Below are 26202 nucleotides of genomic sequence, written 5' to 3'. Positions count from 1 at the left end.
TTCCAGTGGGTTAGGTTTCTCTAGCCGTTCCCCTCCCTCCCCTCAGACCTTACTGGAATACAGGAAACCCAGAAGCTTTGGAACATTTACAAAGCTACAGTAGTCAGGATACATTGTGACTAAAGGATTATTTTTTTTTCTTTAAGGATTGGTCATTTAAATATACAGAAGTACAATAATCTCACAGGCAAATGAATGGCAGCTTGGATTAGAAAAAGCACCAAAATATTTAATATACATCTGGCACAAATTCCACAAGAAGTCAGTAATGGACAAACCAATGCTTTGCTTATAAGAAAAGAAAAACCTCAGACTGCACTTAATGCTCTTCTTCCAAAAGGGACACGACAAAAACATTGCACTCAGGATTGCTATCAAGTAAAGACAACCTTCTCATCACAACCTATTTGCATTGTGCCTTAGATTGCACATTCTGTAAGATGCTGTTTCCATTCTGTTCCAGACAACAGTGAGCAAAATTTGATATAAGAAAAGTAACTGTAAAATTACAAACCAAATGGGACACAGTGGATGCATCATCTTGAACTACTCCCACTTTGCCTCTAGATCATCGTTTCAAATTTGGCCACATCCTTTTAAAAAACAGATCCCACATGAAACAGAATTTACTCCAGCCATTTTCAAGCATTACATTTACACAGCACTTCTGATACTGCTGTCTAAAAGAGGAAGCACGGGTCTGCCCCACGACACGCAATACATTCATCGTTTCCCAGGGCGAGAACATTGGACCATCCACGGTTATCTCCTGGGTAAGTCTGAAAAGGCAAAAACCACTCCCCACACAAAGACCGGCAGGTGTGACCCTATCTACCCTTGCTGGTTCACTGAGGAACAGAGAGACTGACCAGCCAGTTGTATTCACGTGTGATTCCATGAAAGCTGCACGGAGGCGCGCTCTCATCACTTCCTTAGTTAGAATTAGTTACTTCTCTGGGAGCAAACACTATCAAAATGCATTCCTTCTGTAAAGGGTGACTTGAGGCTAAACTGGGGCCAAGATCCACAAGCAAGTCCTCCAAGAAATACAGCTGCGTCAACCAGCTCTCCCGGGCTGACCCTTCTCCTCCACGCAGCCTCTCAAGGCCTTCCAGTCCCTTCACGCCCCCAAGACCAGCCAGCGCAGACCCTGCAGCGCCGCGTTGGGACCTGACCCCGCCAGTTGCACCCGCATCTCTCGGAACTCGAGTTACTCAACCACCAACAGCACCAGCCCATCGCCTTGTTTAAAGACTGTTTTAAACTTATAGACAAGAAAGCGAGCATATTCTTAAGATAACTGTTTAGCGTGACTTAAAAAGTCACAACTTCAAAATATTAAGCACTATTCTGTTACGTCCTCTAATACGTAATACATATGGGAGTATAAAACCAGCAGCCAGCCTTCAGCTCCGCTGATCCCTGTGCGGGTTTGTCACCTCTGGTCACAGCATCTCCCCTCTCACGGGCCCAGAGAAGAGCAGGAGTCAGCAGCTGTAACTGCATAAAATGGCAACATTCAAGTAAATGCACTGATTCAACAATAGGCAACCTTTAGTCCAAATATAATTTACAGGGGGAAAAAAAACAAAACCAAACAACCCCAAAACATTTTACAGCAAGAACATCAGGGATGGATGGGGTTTTTTCTGTGTGTGTGTGAAATGACGTGTTATCCAGAAAGGGCTTATCCAAAGAGTGCAAGTACGCAAAGATAGAAGCTTTTTTAAAATTAAAAAGTGTTGTATAACCTCCAGAACCTGTTGGATTTTAAGATCTAATTACAGATCTTGACTGAGGATTGCAATAGTAGCGAGGAACCGCTGTAATTTCAGTGATTTAAGGCAAGCTGTTAGCAGGACTAGTACATTGACGCTCCTTTTACTAATCGTCTCTCAGGCCCCTGCGCTCCCTTGAAATACGTGCCCGAACAGACAGTGCAAGAGGTCGCACTCCGAAAGCGGCCCTCAAAGTGGAAGAAGAATTTTGCTGCAGCATCTGTTCGGGACTTGCCATGACGGTAATTGTGTTGTAGTTTTCTTTGTGGGAGGAAAGCAAGGGACACGGATGTGTCACATGAAAAAGAGACACCACCTACACGCATCAGTGAGCGCAGACGCCACTCCGGCATCTCCAAAACACTCCAGAACTCTCCAGTTTTGCTCAAGCGTAAGGGTTTTATCCTGAGCAAGATTCTGACCTCAGGGAGGAAAAGGACGGGTACAGCTGTTACACTTCTGCAGCTCCCATCTTCGCTGGTTGTTACAGGTCCAGCCCGATGGAATGGAACACAGTATTTTTCCTCAAAAGAAAAACACACTCATGGCACTGCATCAGGTGGGTTCCTAAAGTTTTTCAAGGGCAAATGAAAAGGCTGGTGGCTCCCTCCTGGGGAGCAGCTGCTCCATCTTCAATTTATTGTCAGTGCAGGGAGCTGGACCGGGGAAGAGGACGTGTGATGATAAAAGGCCCTGAGCCACACGGGATGCAGCTCCAGACAGACACTCCATTGCACTCCAAAACTAGCACCCAGGAGGACCGACGCTCTGTTTGCAGCTTGACTTGGCTCCCTTTCACAGGGTCGACTGCATGCAGATTAAAAGCGGTATACCAAAAAGTACGGCAAATAGATAATACTTAACTTGGGTCAATTAAAAAAAAAAAAAAAGATTACTCATCCAGGCTTAAAATCCTGGGAGCAAAGGATGGTAACCTTAAACTATTCAAGTCTAAGAACAAGAGGTAGAGACACCTATGTACTTCATGGTGAAGGAGTTACAGCCTTCTTTCCAACAAGCGCGTGTATTTCACTTCAATTGACAACAGAAAACCAAAGATTCAATCTTCAATAGCCCAGAGAGAAAGTTTTAACACTGGCGGTTTTGTTTGCACATAACAAAATTTAAGCAAACACTTAGCTTTCAATACTTATTTGAAAAAAGTATTCATGTTAATGAAACACTACCCCGAAGAACTTTAAGATTCAGGTTAAGCATCTTCCTTTTTAATACGAGAGGCTAAATTCACACGCACACATTCTGAGCAGAGTGAGCTCAACGGAAGAACTGGGTGCCCAGTTTAACGAGGATCTTCTAAAAAAGGATCACACTGCAGAACACAAGGCTGCGAGACCCAGAAACTCACAATGACTATTATTTTCCGATGAATGGGAATGATGTAACCTCAGCCAACAGATTACACCACAACTGAGGTGGCTATTAACTACGTGGTGTTTCTTTGCTGGGTTTTTTTTTTTTTGGAAACAAGGCTTAGAACCGTAAGGAAGATACTTATGTTGTCAGTGTCGTGAAAATACTAAGGTCACTGGTCAGTGCATAGCCATGTCTGGGAACCACGGGTGACAGGCTAGTAGAACCCTGGGATCCCCGGGTTATTCGGGTTCTGAGGGACATGCGAGGAGTGAAACAGAAGTCACACAGGCAAAGCTGCCCCCGCCCCCAGCACTCTGACCCCCGCACCCGACAGCCACCCTGCCCTCAGGAAGAGGGGCTCCATCTATCCGCAGCCGAGCCCGAGTCACTCCCTGGTCAGCAGAGCAGGGGGAACTCCTGTCACGCTCTTAAACGTGCTCAGCCGAAAAGCTCTAGTGGTTGGGAGGCTGATTCATGGGCAGATCTGCCCCGCCAGCCCGGGGACGCCAGCGCTCCTCCCGGGGCGGACCCAGCTGCCCCCGGCTGCAGCTATCCGATTTGATGGCACCTGCCACACCATCATTTATTTTTCCCATGGTTCTTTCACTACGATTGCACAACATTAAAAAAAAAAAAGCTATAATTCTCCATATAGAATAGCACCAGCAGCAAGTAAACTCACAATCCAGCATTCAATTTCAACTAATTTCCTCGGTCATGTTTTATGGCCAGCCACAGGCGGAATCTTTCAAGTCCTTACTTGAATCAATAAATAGTCTTTGACCTTAGAAACGCACCCACACAAGTGAAAATCAGCACAACTGAACCTCCAGTTATCTGGGAGCCAAATTTTAAAGGTGTTGCAAACTATAATATGGTGCAGGTGGGTCAATGTTTTATTACTCAGGAGTAAAGTTTACAGGAGTTTTATTTCTTTGCATATAAGGGAAGGCAATAAAATGCCAGAGTGTGGATGTCAGACCAGTTTTCCAGTATATTACTAAAACTATCTATATAGTTACCTATTATTTATCCCAAGTTGCAGCATATTCACTACATGCATCAAGTTTTCTACTGCATACTCTAATTTAAAAAAAAAAAAATTAAATAGTTGCAATGGTTTCAAGGATTCCATCAGCATCACTATTCACTACAGTCCTGTGCCCTACACAATAAAGATTTAAATTATATAAAAATGAAGAGTGAATGTATTTGGCCTGTTCCACAGATATTCACAGTTTAACCATTAAACAAGCATATTTTCAGAGGCTCCAATATTGTCAAAAACTTCTCAAAAACATGTACAAAACCCCAGTCCCACACAGGTACACCGGCATTACAGAGCATGGGCTATTATCGTTTAGGATCATCAAATCCCCAGGGAATGCAAGGGCAGGTCTGAGCCCTCTCTCACTTCCAGCACCGCCAAAGAATCACGCCTTCAGCTCCTGGTTCAGGAGTTTAAAACTGATACAGGTCTGGCATGCATTCTGTAAATGGTAATTAAAAAAATGAAGTTAGGCTAAAAACAAACGGCTCTTTGCTAGACAGATCATTTGGCTATTTTTGCAAGTATTCTACCCAACGAGTGGAGTTGCTCCTGCTGGGCAGAAAGCAGCAGAACAAGAACAAGGTTTTCCTCTCGTACTGAAAGCTTGTGACTTCAGCCACTGAGAATCGTGTGTCCTTTCCCCAACAGGAAACGAGATTGTTCCCTTCCTATATATTCACCATCACCATCTTCAAAAAAAAGCTGTATTACATTTGATGCACTAAAACAGGCTAAGCCTTGATGTGCTACAAATGGCTTTCCTTACTGCAAATCCACATTCAGACCACAAGAAAAACACCCACCTTGAAGAGCTCTATCCCTCACCCTTTGGAGCTGCTGCAGTTCAGCGTACAAACCAGCTGCAGCCACCGCCGCGACTGGGTGTGCATGTGCGTGCACTGGCTATCCATTTGAATAGTTAGTTCTCACACTCTGGACATTTTAAATTCCCTTTAGGAAAAAAAAAAAATACTGAAGTGATGAACAAAGCATTTAACGGCTGAATGAATGAGTAGTCTCAAACTTATAAATACAGTCTTCATTTACTACCAAATCAGTTTCCATTTGGAACTGTTGCTAACAAAGCAGCCTCTGTTGGGGAATATTTTTTTTTCTTTTTTAAAAATAACAGCACCAGTGAAAGCCTCACCATAAATTCAATCATACCAGCACAAGTGCTTTGGCCTGCTCTGCTCACCAAATCAGAATAAGATTTTGCCGCTGAACAGTACTCGTGCCACGGGAGCTTGGAAGGTTATACTAGCAAGGACAAAGCTTTGGGGATATTTCCCTATAATCCAGCAAGTTCAGGGCTCTGCTCCTGCAAAGCGACAGACTCAGCTGCATCTGGAACAACCACATTTGTTCTCCACAGCTCAACACGTCTCCCAGCAAGAGCTTGCAGAAGCAGCATGGACCAAACTCTCCTTTTATTAAATGAAAGAGATGCTATCTGTGGCTTGTGGGTTTGTTTTTAAACAGTTTTCAATACCCACATTTTGTTAGTGATTTATCGTCTCAGACCCAAGCTATTGCATAGGCTGCGCACCAGCAAAGCCAGTGCCAGAATTCAGGCAGCTCCTCCTCCTCCTGTCCCTGCCAACACCCCTGGGGCACAGCAGACGTGCAAAGCAGGTGCCATCCTGGATCCAGCGAGAAGCTCGCCACTTAAAATCTGTTTCCCTTTAGCTTTAAAACCCTTAGATCACAAAAGCCATTAGATGCTGCGGATGACTGCCTAGGTTGCGTTTCTTTGTTTCGGTTTGTTTTTTAATTGAAGCCATTTTATGATCCCGAAACGCAGCTCTGAAAAGAAAAGGTGTGTAATGGAAGTGTATCAAATTCATTAAGCCAGTATTTAGCTCTATAGAAAGCCTTGGCAATCATCCCTTTTACCAAAAGGTGTAAAAAAGTTGACATACTAAAATTAAAAAAGGTAGCATCAATAACCAAAAAAAGTTTCAACCAGTGTTAATAAAACTCCCTTTAAGTCACAACAGTTTCAACAGGCAAACAGTCCCAATACAGGCATTGTAAAATAATAAATTGACTCCTATCCAAATATTATCAAATCAGTCTAAAAACGACTCATCTACACTGTTGTCATTAAGAACACATTAAGAATTCACTTTGTCATCAGATGCCGATATTGTTGCTCCAGAAAGTGTGGAGTATTAACTGCGATTTAGCAATTAAACATAGGTTTTAAAAAATTGGTTCGTCAATATTAATGCAAAAGATAATTCCTTACATAGAAGTACTGTGCTTGCCAGACAAGTAAGATAATACTTTAGGTATAAATCAAACAAATTAAAGCAGAATTATACCACAGTTTTCCTTGAAGACTTAGGGTTTGTGTGTTGCTTCTGTCAATGTTTAGCAAACTTAAGAAGCAGAACCTTTGGTTCTTTTAGTCAAGTAAAAATATTCTCAAGAAACCACAAAAATACAACTTCCAGAGAAAATGGAAGTCCATCAAGAAGTCCACTTTCAATAAAACTGAGGTAGTACTGCTTTTTTATTACATGATGTGTAAGAGATTTAGATACAAATCGTCATCTACCACTCAGTTGACTGACAGGTACAGTAATTTTATAAAACAATCCCAACATTTAGTTTGAAACTCCAAAAAAAGGAATGACCTGGACTCATTCACTAAGAGTTAGCTTTAAAATGGGAATTAGCCATATTACAAAAAGCTGTTGCTCACGTTGGTTTTTAGGGCCTTATTACCAGGGGGGATTAATGCATTTATAGTTAACAGTTAACACTGCTGTTCATCTTGGTATAAAACCTTAAAATTATTACAGCCTAAAATTCCAACAATGTAAACAGCACTACACACAGTACAGACCCGCCCTGACAGATGTAGTATGAAAAACTTAATCTGGCACTGTATAATTTAGCAATGTTAATTTAACCTAACTAAAAAGATCTACATTGTGCAAGAAATCTCAGACTTACTTATACTAATCTGAAGTCTTAAAAAAAAAAAACCCAAAACGCTTAACTTGTAGCCAGGGTCAAATATTTCAGGGCAAGAGTAAAAGGAATAACCAAAATGAAGAAAGTGCCTAAAACATGATACAGCATTTTAGAGCCCTTTCAAAGACAAGGCAGAAAAAGGTGTAAAGTAGAAAAGTCTGGAGCCTCGGTAATTTCCAGAAACATCCAGAGTTTACATTTCATGAAGGGCAACAGGTTCCTTCCGTCACTGCTGCTTCGATGCCGCTAAGTCTGTTCCTCCGCACACAGGCCCTCTGTGTCCGAAGACGTAATACATTTGGTTTCCTCTTCCTTTTTCCTTCGCTCCATTTCCCACTCCACAAAGGTATCGAAGAGACTCGGCCAGGCCTCGTCCTCGCTGTAGTTGCTAAGGTCCGGTCCAATCACCTGAGTAAAATTTAGAAACATGTTCCACGTGTCCCGGGAGATTCCCTTGATTCCTGAGGGGTTCTCGATTAGGAAGTGTAACCACTGGTCCAAAATGGGGGGCTTGTTTTGAGTGAAGACTAATTTCCAAAGGGCAATGGCTATTTCCCGATGTAGCGACCTCTGTCCTTCTTCAGAGTCCAGGCCGAACTGGAAGGTGAAACGATAGAGATCCTTGAATTTATCTTCCTGCTTGGCTTCATTTAAGAGGCTGGGGAACCTTGCACAAATGCCGTCAATGCTGTCCGCATTTATTGCTTTGCAGCCTTCAAAAAACTCCTTCCTATTAAGCAAGAAAGAGAAATTAGTGCGAGCACTTCCCACCGACCTCACGCGCTGAACACGTCCCGTCTCTGTTCAGCTATGCCAAATCAGGAGAGGGTTATCTGGACAAGACAAGGTGTGCTCTCCGCCCGGGTGGCACAAAGATCTTGGCAGCGGGACCTACTGGAAGGGGAGACGTTTCCAAGAAATTTCTCACGGCTTGGGGAACCACAGACACCACTCAGATCTGCTGGGACACTGTTAGCATTCAAAAGAGATTTTGCTGTCTGGCTTTCCGACAACTCGGTAATACCACATCCAGTGCCTTTCACATTAAGAAGTGAATAAAATTTACCACAGAAGAAATGCCAAATGTCTGAAAACATGACATTTATGCAGTGAAGTGCCATATTTAACCAGCTTGATTCAATACTGCCCATGTCTAAACGCCCATGCTCTGGGTGAGCTGTTCTCAAGGGACAGAGCAGTTCACTGGTGGCTTTCCTGCGGTTTTTGGTTGCTCTTCCAGCCTGCAAAATAAAAAGGGTGCCAATGGCAACGGTCAGAGAAGGCACCTGCCGAGAGAGCGGAAGAGAGCACGGCATCACACAACACAGGCTACAACGCAACGTATAAACACTGCTCGAAGCACCAGTCCTATACTAATTAGCCGACTAATAATCTGGCCAAGTGGGTAGATGGTTAGCTCTGATTTCTCTAATGCTCACGAGCAAGTGTTATAACCAGCCAGAATTAACCAGAGCCAGCAGACTCCGACACAGGATGGGCTGGCGAGGAGACAGGAGACGGGGCAGCGCTCACAACAGAAGACCACACTGCTTTCCTTCATGGAAGAAGCCGATCAGCTCTCATATCATGGAGTGTGCTGTTAAACAAAAGCAACCTCTCACTGCTAGATTTGCCGTCTTTCCAAGAAAATCAAAAACAATGGTAATAAAACTCATGTGGTTGTGCAGAATCACAGACACTACTTGCAATTCCTTTGCCACGCTAGCAAATACCTGTGCTGTCAGTTTCTAGTAAATCCACATTTGCATTCCGGAATAACTCATCCATTTGACACACACCCACATCCACAAAGACTCTCAAGATGCTGGAAAAGCTATCTGTGTTCAGTGCACAGCAGAGCCTTGGTTCAAGGCTCAGAACACTAAAGTAATTTTGAAAGTTATTAGCTGAGTAAAAATAGGTAGCATTCCTCAAACCAATTGAGATAGACCAAAAAAATAAAGAAAATTAATTCTCTCTCAGCCAGTCCATGTCGAAGTCTTTCCTTGCCCTTACCTGGAACATTGATAATCAAGCTGGGGGGGGCTGTTGTAATTTTGGGTTGATTTCTTTTTTTCTGGTAAGTTTTAGCTGTTCTGGCGTTTCCTGTAGCCTCACATGTGCTCTAAAAGCCTGCTGAGTGACCCCCTTGTCCAGAAGGACAGAGAGCACTTTAAATACCAATCCCTTGTCAGCCAGTATGAAAGAGCTGACAGTGTCAAAAACCTTGCATTTCTTTCCCTCTCCATGCTTTAATAGGATTACTCTTGGAAAAAGACATTAAGTGTAACACTGTTTGGGCAGGGGCAACTCTTAGGAAGCAGTCTGCCATCCTTTCACAGAACGGTAACAGCGCTGGTAGCAATTACTAAGGAATCTCACATTACTTTAAAGCGAAGATTAAATTCAGCATCCGATCCCATCACCAAGATGGATACACTAAAACTGTTTTTGGTAAATCAAGAATAAATGAATGTCTACAGAATGTCACTGCACTGTTCATCATTAGCAGCAGTATGTCCAAACCCACATTTTCAGTTCCGAAACCCACTGTGAGGGGAAGGGGAAAAGAGGACAATGCAAAGCTTACCTTCTGCAGCGGTAGGAATTAATGTGATCAAAATGCAAGTGTTAGAAGAAATAAGTAAGTGAAGCTAATGAGGCTGTCTCTCCAACATAAAGATGACAGGATAAACTTTAACATATGAAAATGATTACAAGTTCTACAAGAACTAACCTTGTAAATTTGCACATGGTAGCAGCCTGGAATTTCCAAGCCAAAACTAGCACTTTAAATTCAGTGGGATCAACACAGAGGTCATTGCAAAATCGTTCCATTCCTTCTTCCAGTATGGCATCTTCCCGTTCATCCTTATACCTCCTAAATAACTCCCCGATCCTTTGGAGCGAAGATTCTTCTGCGCTGGAAACAGTGTCTTTCTTTGTATCTCCAGAAAACGTTGGAGGCTGACTAGACTCCACAGCAGCATCCGTTTTCTTTGTCCCATTCACAAGAATATCTCCTGAAGACTTCCCGCAAGCTGAGCCATGGTCGTCTTTGTGGACTGCACTTCTCTTACTATGCGACTTGCTGCTGGATTCCCTTTCCCCATTTTTGCTGCCGAGGGTAGAAGAAGGATTCTTGCACTTCGTGACACACTGGCCCATGATGTTGCAAGCCCAGCTTCTAGAGCAGTCCCCTTGCCGTTGGACAGCCTCGCAGCTGCTCTTCAACACATCTCACCATGCCATTAGCGGCAGTCAGCTAACCTGAAAAACAGTTTCAGAGTCAAACTGCTGTTTCTCCACAAAGAATATTGTAAATATTACATGTGGAATAACAGTTGCCAGTAAGAGACCAACTTCAGGATATTTAAGTTTTGCGGACTGAAAAGGAGTAGTGTAGAGAAGGTTGGCATGTGCCATAAATTTCAGGCAATTTCAGGCTGTTTTACCTAGAAATCAATGCAGCTCACTCAGTGGCTGCAGTATAGTAACGGGTCCTAATAAAGGAAATTCCTAAAATTCTTACTGTAACACAGGTTACAAAGAGGTTGATTCACGTACAGGCTTCATCAAGACAGACTACTCTAACCCAGAAATATTTTAAAGGAAATGGTTTTTAAAAGTATACCCACATTTTATATATAGAATATAAAACACTGAAACAAAGCCGGGGGTGGGGGGGCGGGACACACACGACACAGTGATGGGAGAACCTGGCAGAGACTTAAGCAGTAGATTTAGGCTGTACCTTCAGCAAACGGGCAAAAGGGGTTCGGGGGGGGGTGGCGGGCAAGAGAATTGTGGGTTTGGGTTTTTTTGGGGGTTGTTTTTTTTTTTTAAACAGAGTTCAGAATCTAGATTTTTTGTCCTTAAAACATACAGAGAGCGCGTCTGCAGAAAGGAGGCAACACTCACTTCTCATGCAAGACGGTGTTTAGGAATTATTGTTTCAAGCGGGCACCTCCCTGCAGGTAACAAGACAGACAGGGGGAGGGGGCCTTTTTAATGAAACTTTTTCAGACACACATGCAGATAAGTAGTAGTAATTCCAGTTCAGTTTTTTTTTTTTTTAAATCAAAATTAAAAATGCCAAAATGATTTCATCATACTCTGTTTTCACAAATCACAATGTTAAAGCCTTGCATATTGGGAAAAGATATTTTACCCACAGAAAAGGGTTCTTAAATTTTCCCTATTAAAACCAAAGTAACACTCTGACACTATCCTATCAGCATGCAGCCACGCCACGGACAGTCCTTTTCTCAGAAACCTCAACTCCAAGAAAGCAACTGCTTATCGTATTCCTCGTTTACCCACTTATTTGCATTTCATCCCCACTGACAGTTAGGCAAAAGCCTCAAACATAAAAACTGGGTTTGCCCTGTCTCTGTTTACTGCTTCCAGGTTACAGAATTAGAACAAGAAAGAAAAGAGATAAAAATTAAAGATTAAGAAATAAAATGGATGTCACGTCAGTTTTTCTGTATTTTTTCTTGGGTAAAGCTCTTCTGAGACCAAATCCCTGGTTTAAGCTGTAAACCAACTTGGAACAGAAACATCAAGTGCAGATGAATTCTCCAGAAATTAGGATTACAAACACAAATCTTCTCTCAGACATTATACCCATTTTGGCAAAACAGCACGTATGCAGTTTCATGAGCAAAAAAAAAAATAAAAATATCTTTTTGCCAGTAAAACTGCAAGAGCCAGGATGCTGGTTTCAACTACCTGGCTCCCCTTCCCCTCCTCAATTCCTTTTCTTAAACCCATAACCCACAAACAAAACTAACAAAACCCTATTTTTAAGCGGCAAAAGGAACAGGCATCCGGTACATCCTTTCGCCAAACTGCTTTAAAGATGAACTTTGTATGGGCAAGTTCAATTAATGTTTTCAAGAATAATTTCGTATTCATTTGTATTTTAAAGAATTAATTAAAATATGCATTTCCACATAAACAACCCGAAAGACAGTGTCACTGGTCCTTAGTACTCCACAGCTCTTTGAATTGCAGATGACAGCCTGGCGCTGGTTCCTGTGCGGCCATGCGTCTGAGCAATATCATCTTCTCTAGTGTACACTACTCATTTTTTCATTACACCAAAACAAACAGGATATTATTAGGCAGCGTAAATTACTGCTTAGTGATTAACTCCCAGATATCAGCCTTCCTTCACCCCCTCCCCCGCCCTTTAAATTCATCAGAATTCATATGCTCAATCTACACTAATTCTTGTTCTCCCATCAGTTCCTCAAAGGCAGCTACTACTACTTTGGCTACATTTTTCTTTAGAAAAAAGCATGCAAATAAAGGAACAGAATAAAAAAATCCTGAGTAAAAACTAGTATTAGAGTTCAAAGTAGAGTTTAGCTAGTTTATAAAACTTTCTGCTCAAACACATAACAGCAATTACTAGCTGTTGGGGATTCAGAACAGCTTGTTCCTATGGACAGGTTAAAGAATAGCTGCCCATTAGTGAATGGTATTTTCCCCTAAAGCAGCTGGTAGCAGTGAAATCACACACAGCATAATGCACAGAGATGAATCCATTTCACTTTAGGAATCCCAATTTAAAGTTAAAAAAAGAAAAAGTTTGCAAGACTAACTTACATACTCTGTCCATAAATCTTCCTAACTCAAGTGATTCATGCTGTCACACTTCCTAAGCAACAGCTTGTATTAATGATGATAATCTAATATTCAAGTCTACAAAGCGACATCACCAGTATGATGAAACAGACTGGGTTTATTGTCATTTGCTGTCATGGTCAGACAGCACTACAATACAGAGGGAAGGTCATCCAGCATTATTAAACACCTGTATGTGAGGAAGTACCCTGACAGCTGTTTCCAAAAACCACTGGAGAGCACAGGAACATTAACACAGAGTGCAAGTTAACCCCGTCCCCCGCAGCACGCCCCTCTAACAAACCTGTTTTCTGTTCTCCAGCCTCCTTGCCCTCCAAGGAGCTGATGGCTGCTCCCAACCAGCCACTGCCAGGGCTCTTCTAGCACTGCTCTTCCCTGCCACAACTGAGTTCCTCCTCCCTCCTGAGGAGCTTTTCAGAGCACAATCCTACTCGTTATGAAGAAACACTAAAAGATACTGAAGTACAGTTGCTGCAATTCCTCACTTTTCTACTACATGAAACTTGATGCCACGTGCCAGATACTTTAAAGCATTCTACCCCAAAAATAGCAAAACCAGCTTGAAAAAAAAAGTCAGACTGCCTCCGCTGGCAGTTTGCGCATGTATCTGGTTTTGTAAGAGACAAATCTTTTGGCGCTCCATCAGTTACTCTGTTATAAAATGCCTTCACTGAGCTGGATTCACTTCACTTACTAGTCACCTCCGCTTCCTACATGACTCAGATTTCAAGGCATGAAAGGAACCAGAGCCTCGGAAGGAGATCGAAATAAGTGGGAGAACTCGGCCTTTTTGTTAAGGAAGGCTGGAAAGAGGATCCCGTTGCAGCATCAGGAGCTGCACTGAACTCAGTGTTCGAGGAGTATGAAAAAGCACTCTCAGGAAAGCGAACACTCATTTAACTGTCGAGCAAAGCAAATGTCACGTCTAGGTCATGCTGATTACAGTTCAATGAGCACAAGGACGTGCAGAGATACTTCTCCCAGCTGGATCAGGAACTACAAGTATAAAGTTCTCACGTACCCAAAGGTTACACCAGATTGGTGGCAAAGCACCAGTTCCCAAAAGGATCAGTTCCCAAGAGCAAGTTTACTGTAACAGGCTTGTACAACTTCATAGTGAGACACAAAAGGCAGTGCTGATCACCACTTTTGCCATTCTACTAAAAAAGATCAAAATTCAGGGCTAAGGTTGGAACGTACTCGGTGCTACAGGACATGGTACTCCCAAAGAAGTTTGATTACTCAGACACATATTGAGCAATAACCTACAGTAAATATGAATCACCGAGTTGCCCATGAGGCCGTCTTCCACATAACAGGAACTGCAAAGCAGAGATCGACAACGATGTCCTCTGCTCCTTTCTAGAAGGGAGTAAGCAACTGGAAACACAGGAAGACTAGAGCCGGTGAATGCAGACAGTAAAAGGAAAGCCATTCACTAAAAACAAAGGGTGTGTAAAACCGTATTGCCCAATACATTAAATGGAAAACCTAGAGAAGACTGGAAAGACCTCACTAATGCTTGGTGGGACCTTTTGTTTTGGGTTTTTTTGTTGTTGTGGAGGAGGGTTTTTTGGTTTTTTTAAGTACTGTAAGGAAATTAGTTTTTCTCCATTTTCAAGTGACCAGATCACACGTAACCCAAGATCTGAAAGAACCAAAACAAAGTGACTCAGTAATAGTTCTCTGTCACACAAGCACACCATGGCACAATTGAAAACAGCAACACTGAAGTGGGGGAGAGCTGGCAGCAGGAGAGAAGATGCAAAGGAGATATTTAAGTAACCCTGTATTTTTCTTTAATGACCAACATTACTGTAGTAACAGAAATTATTGGATACATCCAGAGAATAACAAAACACAGACAAGCATTATGCTCTTTAATAAAGTGTTGCATCAGAAGGTATTTACAACAAGTTTCAAAATGCAGAAAGCATCAAGAGAGAAGAGGAAAAAAACCTCTGTACATTCAAGAACACCTCAAAGACAAATTCAGAAAATCTCATAACAAAAGGAGACACAGCTCAGCCAGCCATAAAATCCCTTCCCAAGTAGCAATTCACTAGCTAAGGCAAAGACAACATTGCTAGAGCTTAACTAAGCCTCAACCCAGCCTCAACTTCTGGCAAATACTTGAGCATAGTCTGTAAGAACTTTACAGAATTGCACTATGCATTATCTACGTTTTAGTGGACAGGGATACACGACTTCTAAAATAGCTGAGAGTAGGGAACAGTATCATGGGTGCCCCGTCTTTCGTCAGCTCTGAACAGATACGCACCGCTTTCCATTGGGGAGGCACGAGAGGACCATTGCAACTGCTGAACCCGAAGCAATCGCTGCTCTAACAGTTGATGCTAGGCAAGTGATCTTGTAAGCAAACATCTGATACTTACATAGTTTCAGCTACACAGGGAATCATTCCACTAGCTTTCACAGCCTCTTTCAGGCTCCCTGGGTTCCACATGGAATGCTGTAAGACAAAAGACCACACAAATCTTTACTATTAGAAGAGGCTATGAAAAACATAAAATGCACCAAATCGCTCAGAAGCGGATATGCATTTATTAAAACCCTTCACAGCCAAAATCCATTTATTGAAAGAGTCATTTTATAAAACTACTTCAGATTTTACTTATTAAGTAGCATTAACACCACTAACTCTGCATTGTCATATAAAGCATAGATCAGGTACTGAATACAACAGACAAGTTCAAATGTTTGTTAGGAGTAAACACACCCTTCCGGATACTTTTACGGCTTTCGGCACGGGAGAGTTAATTCCTCATTTCATGCACTCAAAGCAAAACAGAGGACATGCTCGCATTGTCAATGCATGTTAGCTAAGCGGCTGTTTCATCTGTGAATGCCAGACAGCTGCTACCTAGCAAAGCATAATTTGGGTCTAGAAAGTAATTCTCTTTTTTCACTCTCTAGCACATTCTTTTCCATGTTTGTTTTCCCATGTTCAGTTGAGCTGGCTCAACTTCACTTCTCTTAAATTCCCAGCTCTGCTATATAACTAGAAAGCTCTGAAGAGAAGATGACAAAGGTCTGTCTGGTTTGTGTAGCAAGAGCTACAACCACAGCACCTAGTCAACACCTCTGTTTGTACCTGATCTAGAAAACAAACAAGCAAACAAACAAGAAAGCTCTGGCACAGCTCCTCTGCTCTACCATGCTAACAGAAACACTAAAACGTCTTGTTTTTATGGTTGTTAGTACACTTACTTTTTATATGAGACCTACTTCTTAGGAAACAAGTGGCAACATTAGCTTGTTCAGTGCTTTCTTCAGCATAAAGTAGGGAATGGATGTAGAAAGACAACCGTGAAACAAGTTCTTATCACACATGCCGGTTTCCGCATGTTAAGTTTTCCCCAAACTTTAGTCCTGTATGCAGATTAGCACAAGTTTGACCGACAAATAAAACCTAGTTCAGATAAAAGCTTTTTAAAAACCTTTCAAAAGCCCAGGGAAACAGGCATCCAAAATGCTTCAAAAGCCCTAGAAACCATGGTGTGGTGCTTTTGCCTGCAATACACACACGGAGCAAAACCATATCTTTGCTCAACCATTTTTAGGCATTTACTTTTGAGACGGATACTCCAAAAAGCCTGCTTCATTCTGTATTTACATCCTCCACTTCCAAAGCTCATCTTCCCCACAAACACCAACCCTTTTGCCTCCTCGACAGTCCCATGTCTCTTTTAGCACACGCTCCTGCACAGCCACCAGCCAGCTTAACGCGTACGGGAACAGGGCAGTTCCTGCCTCTCTTGCCATGGAAGTACTAGCTTGGATTTCTTTCTATTTGACCGTAGCATCCCATGAATTTCAAGAATTTAAGCAAATGTAACATCTGGCGCTTCTATGTTAATTTCTTTTGGCGCTCTGCAACTAAATAATTCCTTTTATAAATCATTGTGAGAGGAAAGAAGAGACTGGAGGGACAGGGCACTGTGCAGCCCCATTCCCCCAGGGGTCTGATTAAATAGAGGAGAGGCAACATCTTACACTTCACATTTTGAAAACCATCGTCATGGTAACTTTATGCAACAAACTACTTTTCAAACAGATTTGTATTTCTTTGGAAGAAACCTAAGACCCACCAAATCTATATTTCCAGTGGACTACTGCGCATATGGGAAGCAAACACTTATTTCAAGCTCGAAAGAAGTTGAATCTGACAGAGTTCAGCCCTACCCAGCAATAGCCAAACTTTTTCTGCTTGTTTGAAGTAGTTTCTACATTGGCTGACATGTACGCACACACTGCCTGGAGCCAGGAGACAGAAATTTTAACATTTATTAGAACGGCCAGCTACAATTCTTCTCCCATTCTTACTACTTTTATTCTACCAAGTTGCCCATTTCACCTTTTTTTAATTTCTAACGTAGTAGCAAGTCTAAACTTCTGTGACAACAGAATTATGGGATGTGGAATAAAAAATTAGTATGAGCTAGCAGTTAAAAACCCAAGCTCTTCAAGCCTGTATTTAAAGGCTATCATAGCACAGCAATGCGTTGTGGCCAACTTCATCCTAAACCACGATGACTGTGACGGGGGTGGAAAGCAGCATCCACACTTTTGTGGCACAGGTTTTAATTCAGTCCTTGGGTCAGGATTGTAAGGTACAGCCATATGCTACCGTCACCAAGCATCCCCTCTTGCTGGTGTGGGAGGAGCGTCACGCAACAGAAAGCAGCCTGCGTGGTTTGTTAGCAATCCCACTGAGCAGTCCATTGGGAAAATAAGTAAATGGTATGCACCCTCAGGATTATGGAGACCTTTGTTTTGCTCACCTGCCTCTTTCTGCACCTGTGTCTGACTTCCCCCTGTGACTCAGGCTCTCCTGAGCACTGGAGCACGGAGGATCCCACTGCAGAACGTTGCAGCACCAAAGCTGCCACCGCCCTCCACGCTCCTCCTTGGCAGCTTCACCAGCGATAACAGCTGACAGAGTTCTCACAAAAGGCAACTTTCTTTGCTTTTCTGTGGGGAATCAGTGAAGAATTAGTAATATAATTCCCATCTTCAGCAGGCAGAAATTGAGAGGATCAGCTCTCCATGTGGGAAATTTTACTGTGCAGTTCAGTTTTATACTACTGCACCAAAGCACTTGGTGCCCAAGTGTTAAAGCACAAACGAAGCTTCAGTCAGCAAAGCCACCACATTATGGAAACTGCTTATTTCAAGTCATAACCTGCAACGAAACTTTCTCAGCAAAAGCACTATGACTCCAGCACAATGGGCACATTATGGGCTTTCATTAGCCCAGAAGACACCTCACTGCATCCCTAACCAAGAGCTGTGCTAGCACCACTATGTCACACAGATCTGCTCTGCACCTCTACTGCAGAAACACATTTATGCAAAGTTACTTAAGAGGAAGTCTAAAAGCAGGAAAGTCCTGCTGTAATTAGTTAAAATGAATTTTTAGTTTGTCAGGCTCCCTGCGGTTCAAGCACCTTTCAATGAACTAGAGCCAGGTTATGATTTTGGAGACAAACAGATGGGAACTTCGTCGATCTGTTCCACATCAGGGTAACAAGCTATTTCTGACTAACCTCGCTTTGAGCTTTGGAATCACAGTGGAGTATTTAGAAATCTGATCAAACTGGGTAAAGTTTGTCTCTACAGAACACACCTGTATCAGAGTAGAAGCTAGTTTTATGGGCACATGAAAAGGGAACGTGTAGAGTTTTGGCTGCCACTTGGCAGAAAGGTAAATGGCAGATGATGGGAAAACTAAGCAGTTACTACCCCGACAACACATATGTTGGAACCTGAATGCTTTGTCTCAAAAAAGATGTGGACTTCTTTGAGAAGGACCATTCTGGAAAGGCTTAACTTGTTTGGAAGGGAAGAGAGGGGCAGGTATCTAAAAAAATAATCCAAGTAACAAGAGATTCAGAAACAGCTTCACCATGTCTACAGTCCGTAATGCTGGGCCAGCAATCAGTGCCAAGAACCAGAGCTATCACCAGAGCTCTTCCCAGAAGCTATCCCACAGTCGCCAAAAAGCAGGCAAAAATCTTTTAAACAATTGCACCTTGGCATGTGCTGTCACTTCAAGTCCAGGGCTGGGACATCAAGGGGCATCTTTCCATCCAAGACTCTGGGCAGAAGAAACCTGCTTTCTGCACTCTTGAAGAGCACACCCTATTAAGACACAGGGCATGATAACACACTTCATGTTCAACCTGCAACAAGTAGTCTTTAAAAAAATGGAATAGGTGTTTCAGATCTGCAGTTCACTGCGTGCAGCTAACTATACAAGGTTAGCTTAAGAAATAAATAAATAAATAATGTGAAAAATGATAGGGAAGGAGAGAGTAAAGGCACCTTAGTACTTTTTCTCATGGAAGACATATTCCTTAAGCAGCTTTTTCAGACGACAGACATGCATCATCCTCGAATCCCTCCCTTTCTTTTACACTCTCTAACCACACAATACCTTACTTATGATTACTTCTCATTGTCTTTTCCACTTGGCCCCATTAAAAAGTTTTAAATCCTTTCCTATTATGCACTTTATCCTACTTTATTAGGTGGGTGGATTGATTTGTTTGGATTATTGTATTTTCACAGAGCAAACCCAAGTCCAGTTAGCTAAATAGCATATAATCTTAGAAGGGTGCCTTCAGGTGCTTCTGTAATGTAAATAAATTAATGAACTACTTCATGCAGCAGCAGTACTTGTTTTGAGAAATCTATTTAGGCTACGAGCAAGACAATGGGCAGAAGGGAAGTCAAGACAGCCAGACAACATGGCTGCTCAAGAACACACCATTAGTTTTCACTAAAGCTGAAACCAGAACCCTGACCAGATCCCCACCTTATACATACTTAGACATGAACAAACTCGTTCATTTCACTGCGTGTAATTCAAACCCTGGATGAGTTTGAAGCTACCACCTTGAAAAAACAAAGATTTGGTCACTGAGCAATTCATCTCCATCCATTTAAAAACTATCAGTCTTCCCTCTCTCCCCTGAGATCCTTGTCAAAGGCCATACAACTCTCAAGGTCCAGCACTTACAAAAAAGCAAATCATCACCTAATGAGGGTTTGTGATTTTTTTTTCCCTTTAATATGCAAAGAGTTGTAAAAGAATAATCCTTCAGTATTTTTCCAGGGTACACTGTAACTTTTGCACAGCGTGATAGACCTTTAGCACCTCAGTATGTATTATGAATAATTAAAGCAGCACATGCCAGGGGAAGAGCTAGTCTCTGCTCAGACACAACCAGTTCACATCTCTACAGTGAAACTGCAGATTATGGGACCAACAGAAACCAAGACCCCCAGATCTTTGACACAGATGCATCCTGCTGTAAGCACCTGAATGTAGCTGTGCTACAAATATTTACCTTACTCTCAGTCAGTTCCGTAAATTAATCTATGGAAAACTGCAACTATTCTGTAGCCAAACCAGAAAAACTTTGAAAAACCACCTCAGTCTACAATCCGCTCTGCAATGGAAAAAAAACATTTACTTTTAAACTGACATAAATGTGCACACATTCTTTTTTGCACTGAGTTCAGCTAGCAGACTTCACCCTGAAGTGTCCGAGGCAGCTGCATACTTAATGTTCAGCTGAATATAATTCAGGTAGATATCAAGTGATTTCTGTAATAAGATATGCTTTAAACTAATTGTAATAAGTGAATGACTTCATATTTCTTACTGCTCTCAACACTGAAGAAAACCACACTAATCACACAAAAGAAGAAAGCCCTCGCAGCAGCTCTGGTTAACAGCGTCCCACCTCCAGCATGTTTCAAAGCAGCTGTGAGAACCATGACCCATAGAGTCATCTAACAAGGCAGTGAAGGGACAAGTCTAAAGACAAGAGCCAGACCACCTCATAAGATCACTTCTGGCAGCAGATGCTCATAAGGAGTTTACAGAAGGCCTGCTGGCCATCGCAGTAAGTGTAACACAGTTTACAGGCTGCCAGCCAGAAGAATCACTCATTTCATGCAGTTGTGTAGGAACTTCATTACCAGCTGACCACGTAAATACTGGAATCATATTTAAGTTATGTACAAAGAATTGTTCTAAGTGAAAGGACTGACATCTGAAAGGGCTTTAAGAGCATGTGCTTGGATTTTTAAACTGACTGTAGTTTTTAAAGCAGAAAATGCACAAAGCCACGTACAGAGACCCTAGTTCTCTCTACTGATTCGAGTCCTGACTTCCCTATGACAGTGAATGACACTAACACTACATCATACGAAGGGTGCTGCAGTATTTAGATGTTAACTGCATCGACAGCTTCAAAGGCGCTCCTTCAAGTATACTTGAACTTAAGTCATCAGTTATAACAAAGACTCTCAGCTCTCCTTGAGAAATCCAGTGGCAGCTTCAACCAACACACACATTTTGTTAATAAGTTTTCATATATCCTTGATTTCACTTGATGTCCTGCATCTCCCAAGAGAAGTAACGTATGTAGGTACCTATCCTGTGCCTCATGAGACATAATCACTAACTCCAAGCACAGGTAACTGTGCTTGAAGCTGGTATGTATCAGACCTTTAGCATTTCCAGACTGCCCATTTACATGCTGATCCAGAGTACTCGAGGCTTTCTGTACAGACTCATCTGTAAAGAAAATATTGAACAGTCAGCATATGACCAAAACCAACTTCTAGGACATTTGTGTTTGTGAGTCTATTACTAAACTACACGCACCTCCCATAATCATAGGCATTAAGATTATTTTTCTCCCTCCATTTCAATTTTAAAACAAAAGGATAAGACTGACTGCATTAGATGTTTCAAAGCTGCAGAAGGAAAAGTTGCATTACACCAAAAATTTCAGAGTAAGAACTAAAAACTGTTACTTTCTGCTAGTATGTATATGCAAAAAAAAAAAAGACTGGTATTTTTCAAGAGCACACAACCCTTTTGTTTTCTTTTTTTTTAAAAAAAACACACTTATGTTCACTAAATAGGAACAGCAAGACGACAAATAACTATGACTGTCTTTGGCAGTCTGACTTTCTGGGAATAAGAAACTGTGACAGGAGGTCAGTAACAGCATTCTCACATTTTACTAAGTAAGTTTTGTCTTTCACAAAACAGATGTCACAGACAGAAGAGCATTTATAACTATTCTTTCTGAGACACCAGAAGATTATACTAGCTCATTCTCTTTACCAAAATCCTGTCCCACCACCTATGCTTCCGTTGGTTTCTCTACAGTATTCCTACTTCTATGAAAGAAATCCTTAATACTTACAACTTAACCATCACTCTTCTAGTAGCAAATTACTGCAATTAAATAACCTTTACCTAAAATCCAGACTTTCTACTTCCTTCAAGCTGCAGATCACTGGATTGGAGAGCTGTCCCCCATGACAAATGGATAAAATGGAGATATAATGAGTTAGTTCTCAGATTATCTTTCAAGCAAGCAGCTTTGAATCACTTTCTCTTCCCCTGTTTGCTCTATTCTGGTTAAAACTGAGATCAGAATGTAAAAACATCACCAAACTCTCACACCAAAGCCACATGTGATAGGGAGAGCCTCCTTATGTCACCTTTAAAGAGTACTGGCATTTGAGGGAAAGCAGAGCTCCCCTCCGGTTTGCCAGCCACCCCTGGGACTCTCAGACTTGCTCACCCACAGCCAGTTACCGACAGCTGAGCAGTTCCACAAAACCTTTTCATGAAAGGGTGAAGTCACAGTACGAGTGAACGATGGGAGCACGTCTGCAAGGCTTGGCTTGGGAAGGCTTCAACCCAGATCTGTAATTACCTGACTCAAACTAGAGTAAAAAGAAGGAGGGGTGGGGGGGTTGCGGGAAGGAGAGAGATAGCTGACTGTTTCAAAAGACACACTTGAGACAGTTTACTGCATAGAAGATACCAAGCAAACTCGCAGTTTACTTGTGTCATATGTTTGCAGGGGGTAAATTGCAGGTGGCTCTTTACCAGAAGGCAACATTTGCCTTGAACATTTGCCATGAAATTACCATTGTTTCAAGTCAAGTTACTATGTCATTACTGCTGAATAACTTAGAGTCAAGCATACAATTAATCCATGTCACCAATGCAGATAATCTGCAAAACATTACAGCCATTTAATCTAGTATTTTTAAAAGGAGGAAGGGGGAAGAGACAAAGAAATTATTAGACTTCCAGTAACCAGAAGACAAAGCCCATTAGTCAGAGGCAAATAAAGGAGAGGAAGCCAGCGAGATAAGATGCAGACCCCTAGGGAGAAGCAGCCAGAGAGAAGGAGCCCAGTCAGGGAATTCTGACGAAGGCTGTTAAGGGGGTTCCCTCTTACCTTCTTGTGACTACCGAGTCCCTCAAGTGTTTACAGATTGTTCTTTCAGTCTCCAAGAATTCTGGCTACCAGTCTTCAGCTCCTTCTTTATTTTTAAGAATGAGGATGAAAAAAAGGACTGTTTTTCTAACATCCCATGCCTTTATTTTTACAGTCTCTTCTTACTCAGAGCAGAGTTTTTCCTGTTACATTCACTACTACAGACCCATGTGCCTAATGGAACAATGACATTGTTTCTGCACTTTGCAAGTTCTTACAATCTGCCAAAACCCCATGATGATGGGTTTTATAGCACTCCAAGACTTTAAATTTAATTTATCAAGAATTCCTCAGCACCCATAAAGAAAACAGACTGCTATGGTGTGGGACAGTTCTGAGCAGTACTGAGGGACTCGCACTTCTACCGACTTGCAGCTGTGCATCTCTTCATATCCAAACCACCTTTACATCGTTTTCTGCCATGTAGAAATGCACAAGTCATGTCTATCCCCCATTCTTCCACCTCCTGTCCATTTACTTCGTACTTCCCTGTCCCAATACACATACACACAATATACAGGATTTTTTCCTGTTCCTTAAGCTGAATCAAAGTAAGCAACAGAACCAAGCCTCTTCCTCATCCACACACGAATTTGTCAGAACAAGCCCCTTTGTCTTACAAGTCTGTCAAACCGCCTGGCAGTCCCTCTTGCTCAATATATATTTCTTTAACTAATTTCAATTACAGTCTTCCAAAAGGAGTTGTTCACAGTCTTCTCTCAAAGCCACCCCTTCAGTTCGTCCAATCACCTTTGTTGAACACAGTCCACGCTAAATGGAAGCAATATATAATTATGAATGAATTTCCAAGATAAAAAATTATAAGAATTAATAATGCAAATCAGTCAGAATTTGCTATAAACACAACAATGTTCAACTCCAAAATAAAGCAAGAAACCATGCAGAGAAAGCACCTAACCCAGCCTTAAACATCCAGGCACAGATTACAGAACATATTGCAGGCTGTCAGTCTCAAGATGAAAGCAATTTCAAAAGCATCACGTAGAGCAGCCAAATAGTATCAAAACAGTAAGTTCCCCCATTAACAGTTTTGTAAAATTGTTTAAGGATTATAAACATTCGTTCCTGCATAGAGCTTACTATTAGGAAATAATCAGAATTTTAGAAATCACTACAAGAGCTGATATTTGCAGTAAGTTTGTAAAGCCAGTTGTACTTTGTGAATCCAAACTAATTCAACACAGATCACAAGCTCTCCTTTTTCTGCTGATGTGCAGAAAATCTTTGCTTTAGACTGCGTGCTGCCTTTCACATAAAGGGCTATGAAGGTTTTCCACAGAACACTAACACACACCTGTGCGGGGGAAAGTATAAGATTTTAAAGACAAACTACAGAACTGACAAGAACATTAAAAGTCAGATCCCTTTACTTTCACATGCAGCCGTAACCAAAGGACTACGTTCCCTTTTCTGAGGATTATCTTTTACCAGGGAAACATGCAGCACCATTCAGATGTGCTTGAGAAACACCAGTACAGACACTCTCTCTTCCCATTGCTAGCCCAAATAAAACACTAATACCATAGTTATACATTAACTGTTTAACAAAGAGGCTCTTAAACAGATAATAAGAATGCACTTAGAAGAGATGTCTTTTGTTCACTGAAAAAAGACAGAGCGTGCAGCAAAACTGTAAGTGCCAGTGAAGCCTGTCTGTAATTTTCAGAAAGGTTCTGTGGTTTGTGTTTGCACAGCTATACCCCTTTTTTCAGAGCACTTAACCTATTACCCCTTTAAATTATGCGGCAGACATTACCATTTACAAAAAGTTACCAGTTGCAGATCAATGCTGTATTCCGATACTTGGCATCAGACCCTCCAGTTATCAATGTAACATTTTGAAGGACAGCATATCAGCAGTGTTAACTATTTAAAAGATAATCAATGATTCTTTCCAGTAACCACAGCACTAATACGAAAGACGTATTCTATCAACCAATATTTGCTTGAAACACTGATTATGCAAGTTACAACTTAAGTTGTTATGGGCGGTTTGTTAGTGCCACCATAGCCCCAAAGAGTAAGAGCGATTAACGCAGCCTGCAGCTTTCACAGGAAGGGGGAACACATTCAGGAGAGGGAGTGGAAGCTAAAAGTAAGAAAAGTGGCCGTGCAAAGGTGGTATGTTCAGATTATGAGAACTCTCTTGGAAATAAATTGCTCTACGTCTTATCCCTCTGCCTGCCTCCTAAAAACACGATGAATATACACCTTCCAGCGTTACGCGTGTAAAGGCTGGGCACCAAGAGTACCCGAACAAAGCGGCCGATCCCCTCAGCTCCGGCGGGACGCGGTGCCGCACGCAGGGAGGCGGCTTGTCAAGAAACGTTTTAGAGTCCTGCTGATGGCACCCACCAAAAAAAAAAAAAAATAAAAAAAAAAATAAATAAGAAAACCACCCTGAAGTGAGCCAGCACCGCTACCTGGGGCACACGGGTCCGAGACGGGCGGGCTGGGCTCGGCGTCTGCCCGCCGCTGCCCCGGCCTGCCCGGAGGAGACCCCGCAGACACCCACCGGAGAAGCGCCCCGGACGGGACCGCCCCGCGTCGCGCCGCCGGGGGAGGCGGCGGCTCCGGCTCCCGGTCCGGCACGCCGGTAGCGTGGGACCGTCCCGGCAGCCAGCCCCGGAGGCCGGGCGGGCTGCGACTCTAGGGTGGGGGGCAACACCCCGCCGTGAGGGGGCGGCGGCGGCGCGGGGCCCCCAGCGCCCAACCGGCCCTGGCGGGGCTGAGGGGCGAGCGGCGGCCCCCGCCACCGCCGAGGCTGCTGGCCCAGCCCCGCCGCCCGCCCGCCCCGCCGGCCGAGGCGAGGCGAGCCGAGCCCCGCCGCCGCCGTCCCCCCCGCCCGCAGCCCGGCGCGGACGGGAAGAGACACGGTCCAATTCACTCACCTCAGCGGCTCCCTGCGAGACTGCCTCCCCCTCCCTGCATCACTTCCGGGGGTGAGCAGTCAGCTGGCGGCGGCGTGGCGCTGCGCCGTGACGTACAGCGA

At 42.7% G+C, this 26202-nt stretch overlaps 1 protein-coding gene across 8 annotated transcripts; it reads right to left on the bottom strand.

Annotated features, from left to right (window-relative positions):
• Positions 1-203: 203 nt before the first annotated feature.
• DCUN1D3 (defective in cullin neddylation 1 domain containing 3) lies at positions 204-26197 on the bottom strand. 8 transcript variants are annotated; one of them, XM_074596929.1, is made up of 5 exons: positions 26102-26197; positions 17649-17838; positions 15240-15316; positions 9926-10458; positions 204-7918 (listed from the first exon to the last, which is right to left on the bottom strand). In XM_074596929.1, exons 4-5 carry the CDS (start codon positions 10354-10356, stop codon positions 7435-7437), a joined length of 915 nt encoding a protein of 304 aa, XP_074453030.1. In that variant the 5' UTR covers positions 10357-10458; positions 15240-15316; positions 17649-17838; positions 26102-26197; the 3' UTR covers positions 204-7434. The 8 variants fall into 8 exon arrangements, with proteins under 8 accessions (XP_074453030.1, XP_074453031.1, XP_074453032.1 ...); XM_074596930.1 differs by lacking the exon at positions 26102-26197 and adding an exon at positions 25634-26037; XM_074596931.1 differs by lacking the exon at positions 26102-26197 and adding an exon at positions 18899-18935.
• Positions 26198-26202: the final 5 nt, after the last annotated feature.

The sequence above is a fragment of the Larus michahellis genome, chromosome 8 (assembly GCF_964199755.1).
Source record: "Larus michahellis chromosome 8, bLarMic1.1, whole genome shotgun sequence".
Taxonomy (NCBI): domain Eukaryota; kingdom Metazoa; phylum Chordata; class Aves; order Charadriiformes; family Laridae; genus Larus; species Larus michahellis.
This window is presented reverse-complemented; position numbering and strand designations above follow the sequence as displayed.

Excerpts from the sequence above, each read along its gene's own strand:
- DCUN1D3 (XM_074596929.1), bottom strand. The coding sequence starts at position 10,356 with ATGGGCCAGTGTGTCACGAAGTGCAAGAATCCTTCTTCTACCCTCGGC. Across the intron at positions 7,919-9,925 it reads ACCATGTGCAAATTTACAAG|GAAGGAGTTTTTTGAAGGCT; the intron begins GTTAGTTCTTGT and ends CTTGCTTAATAG.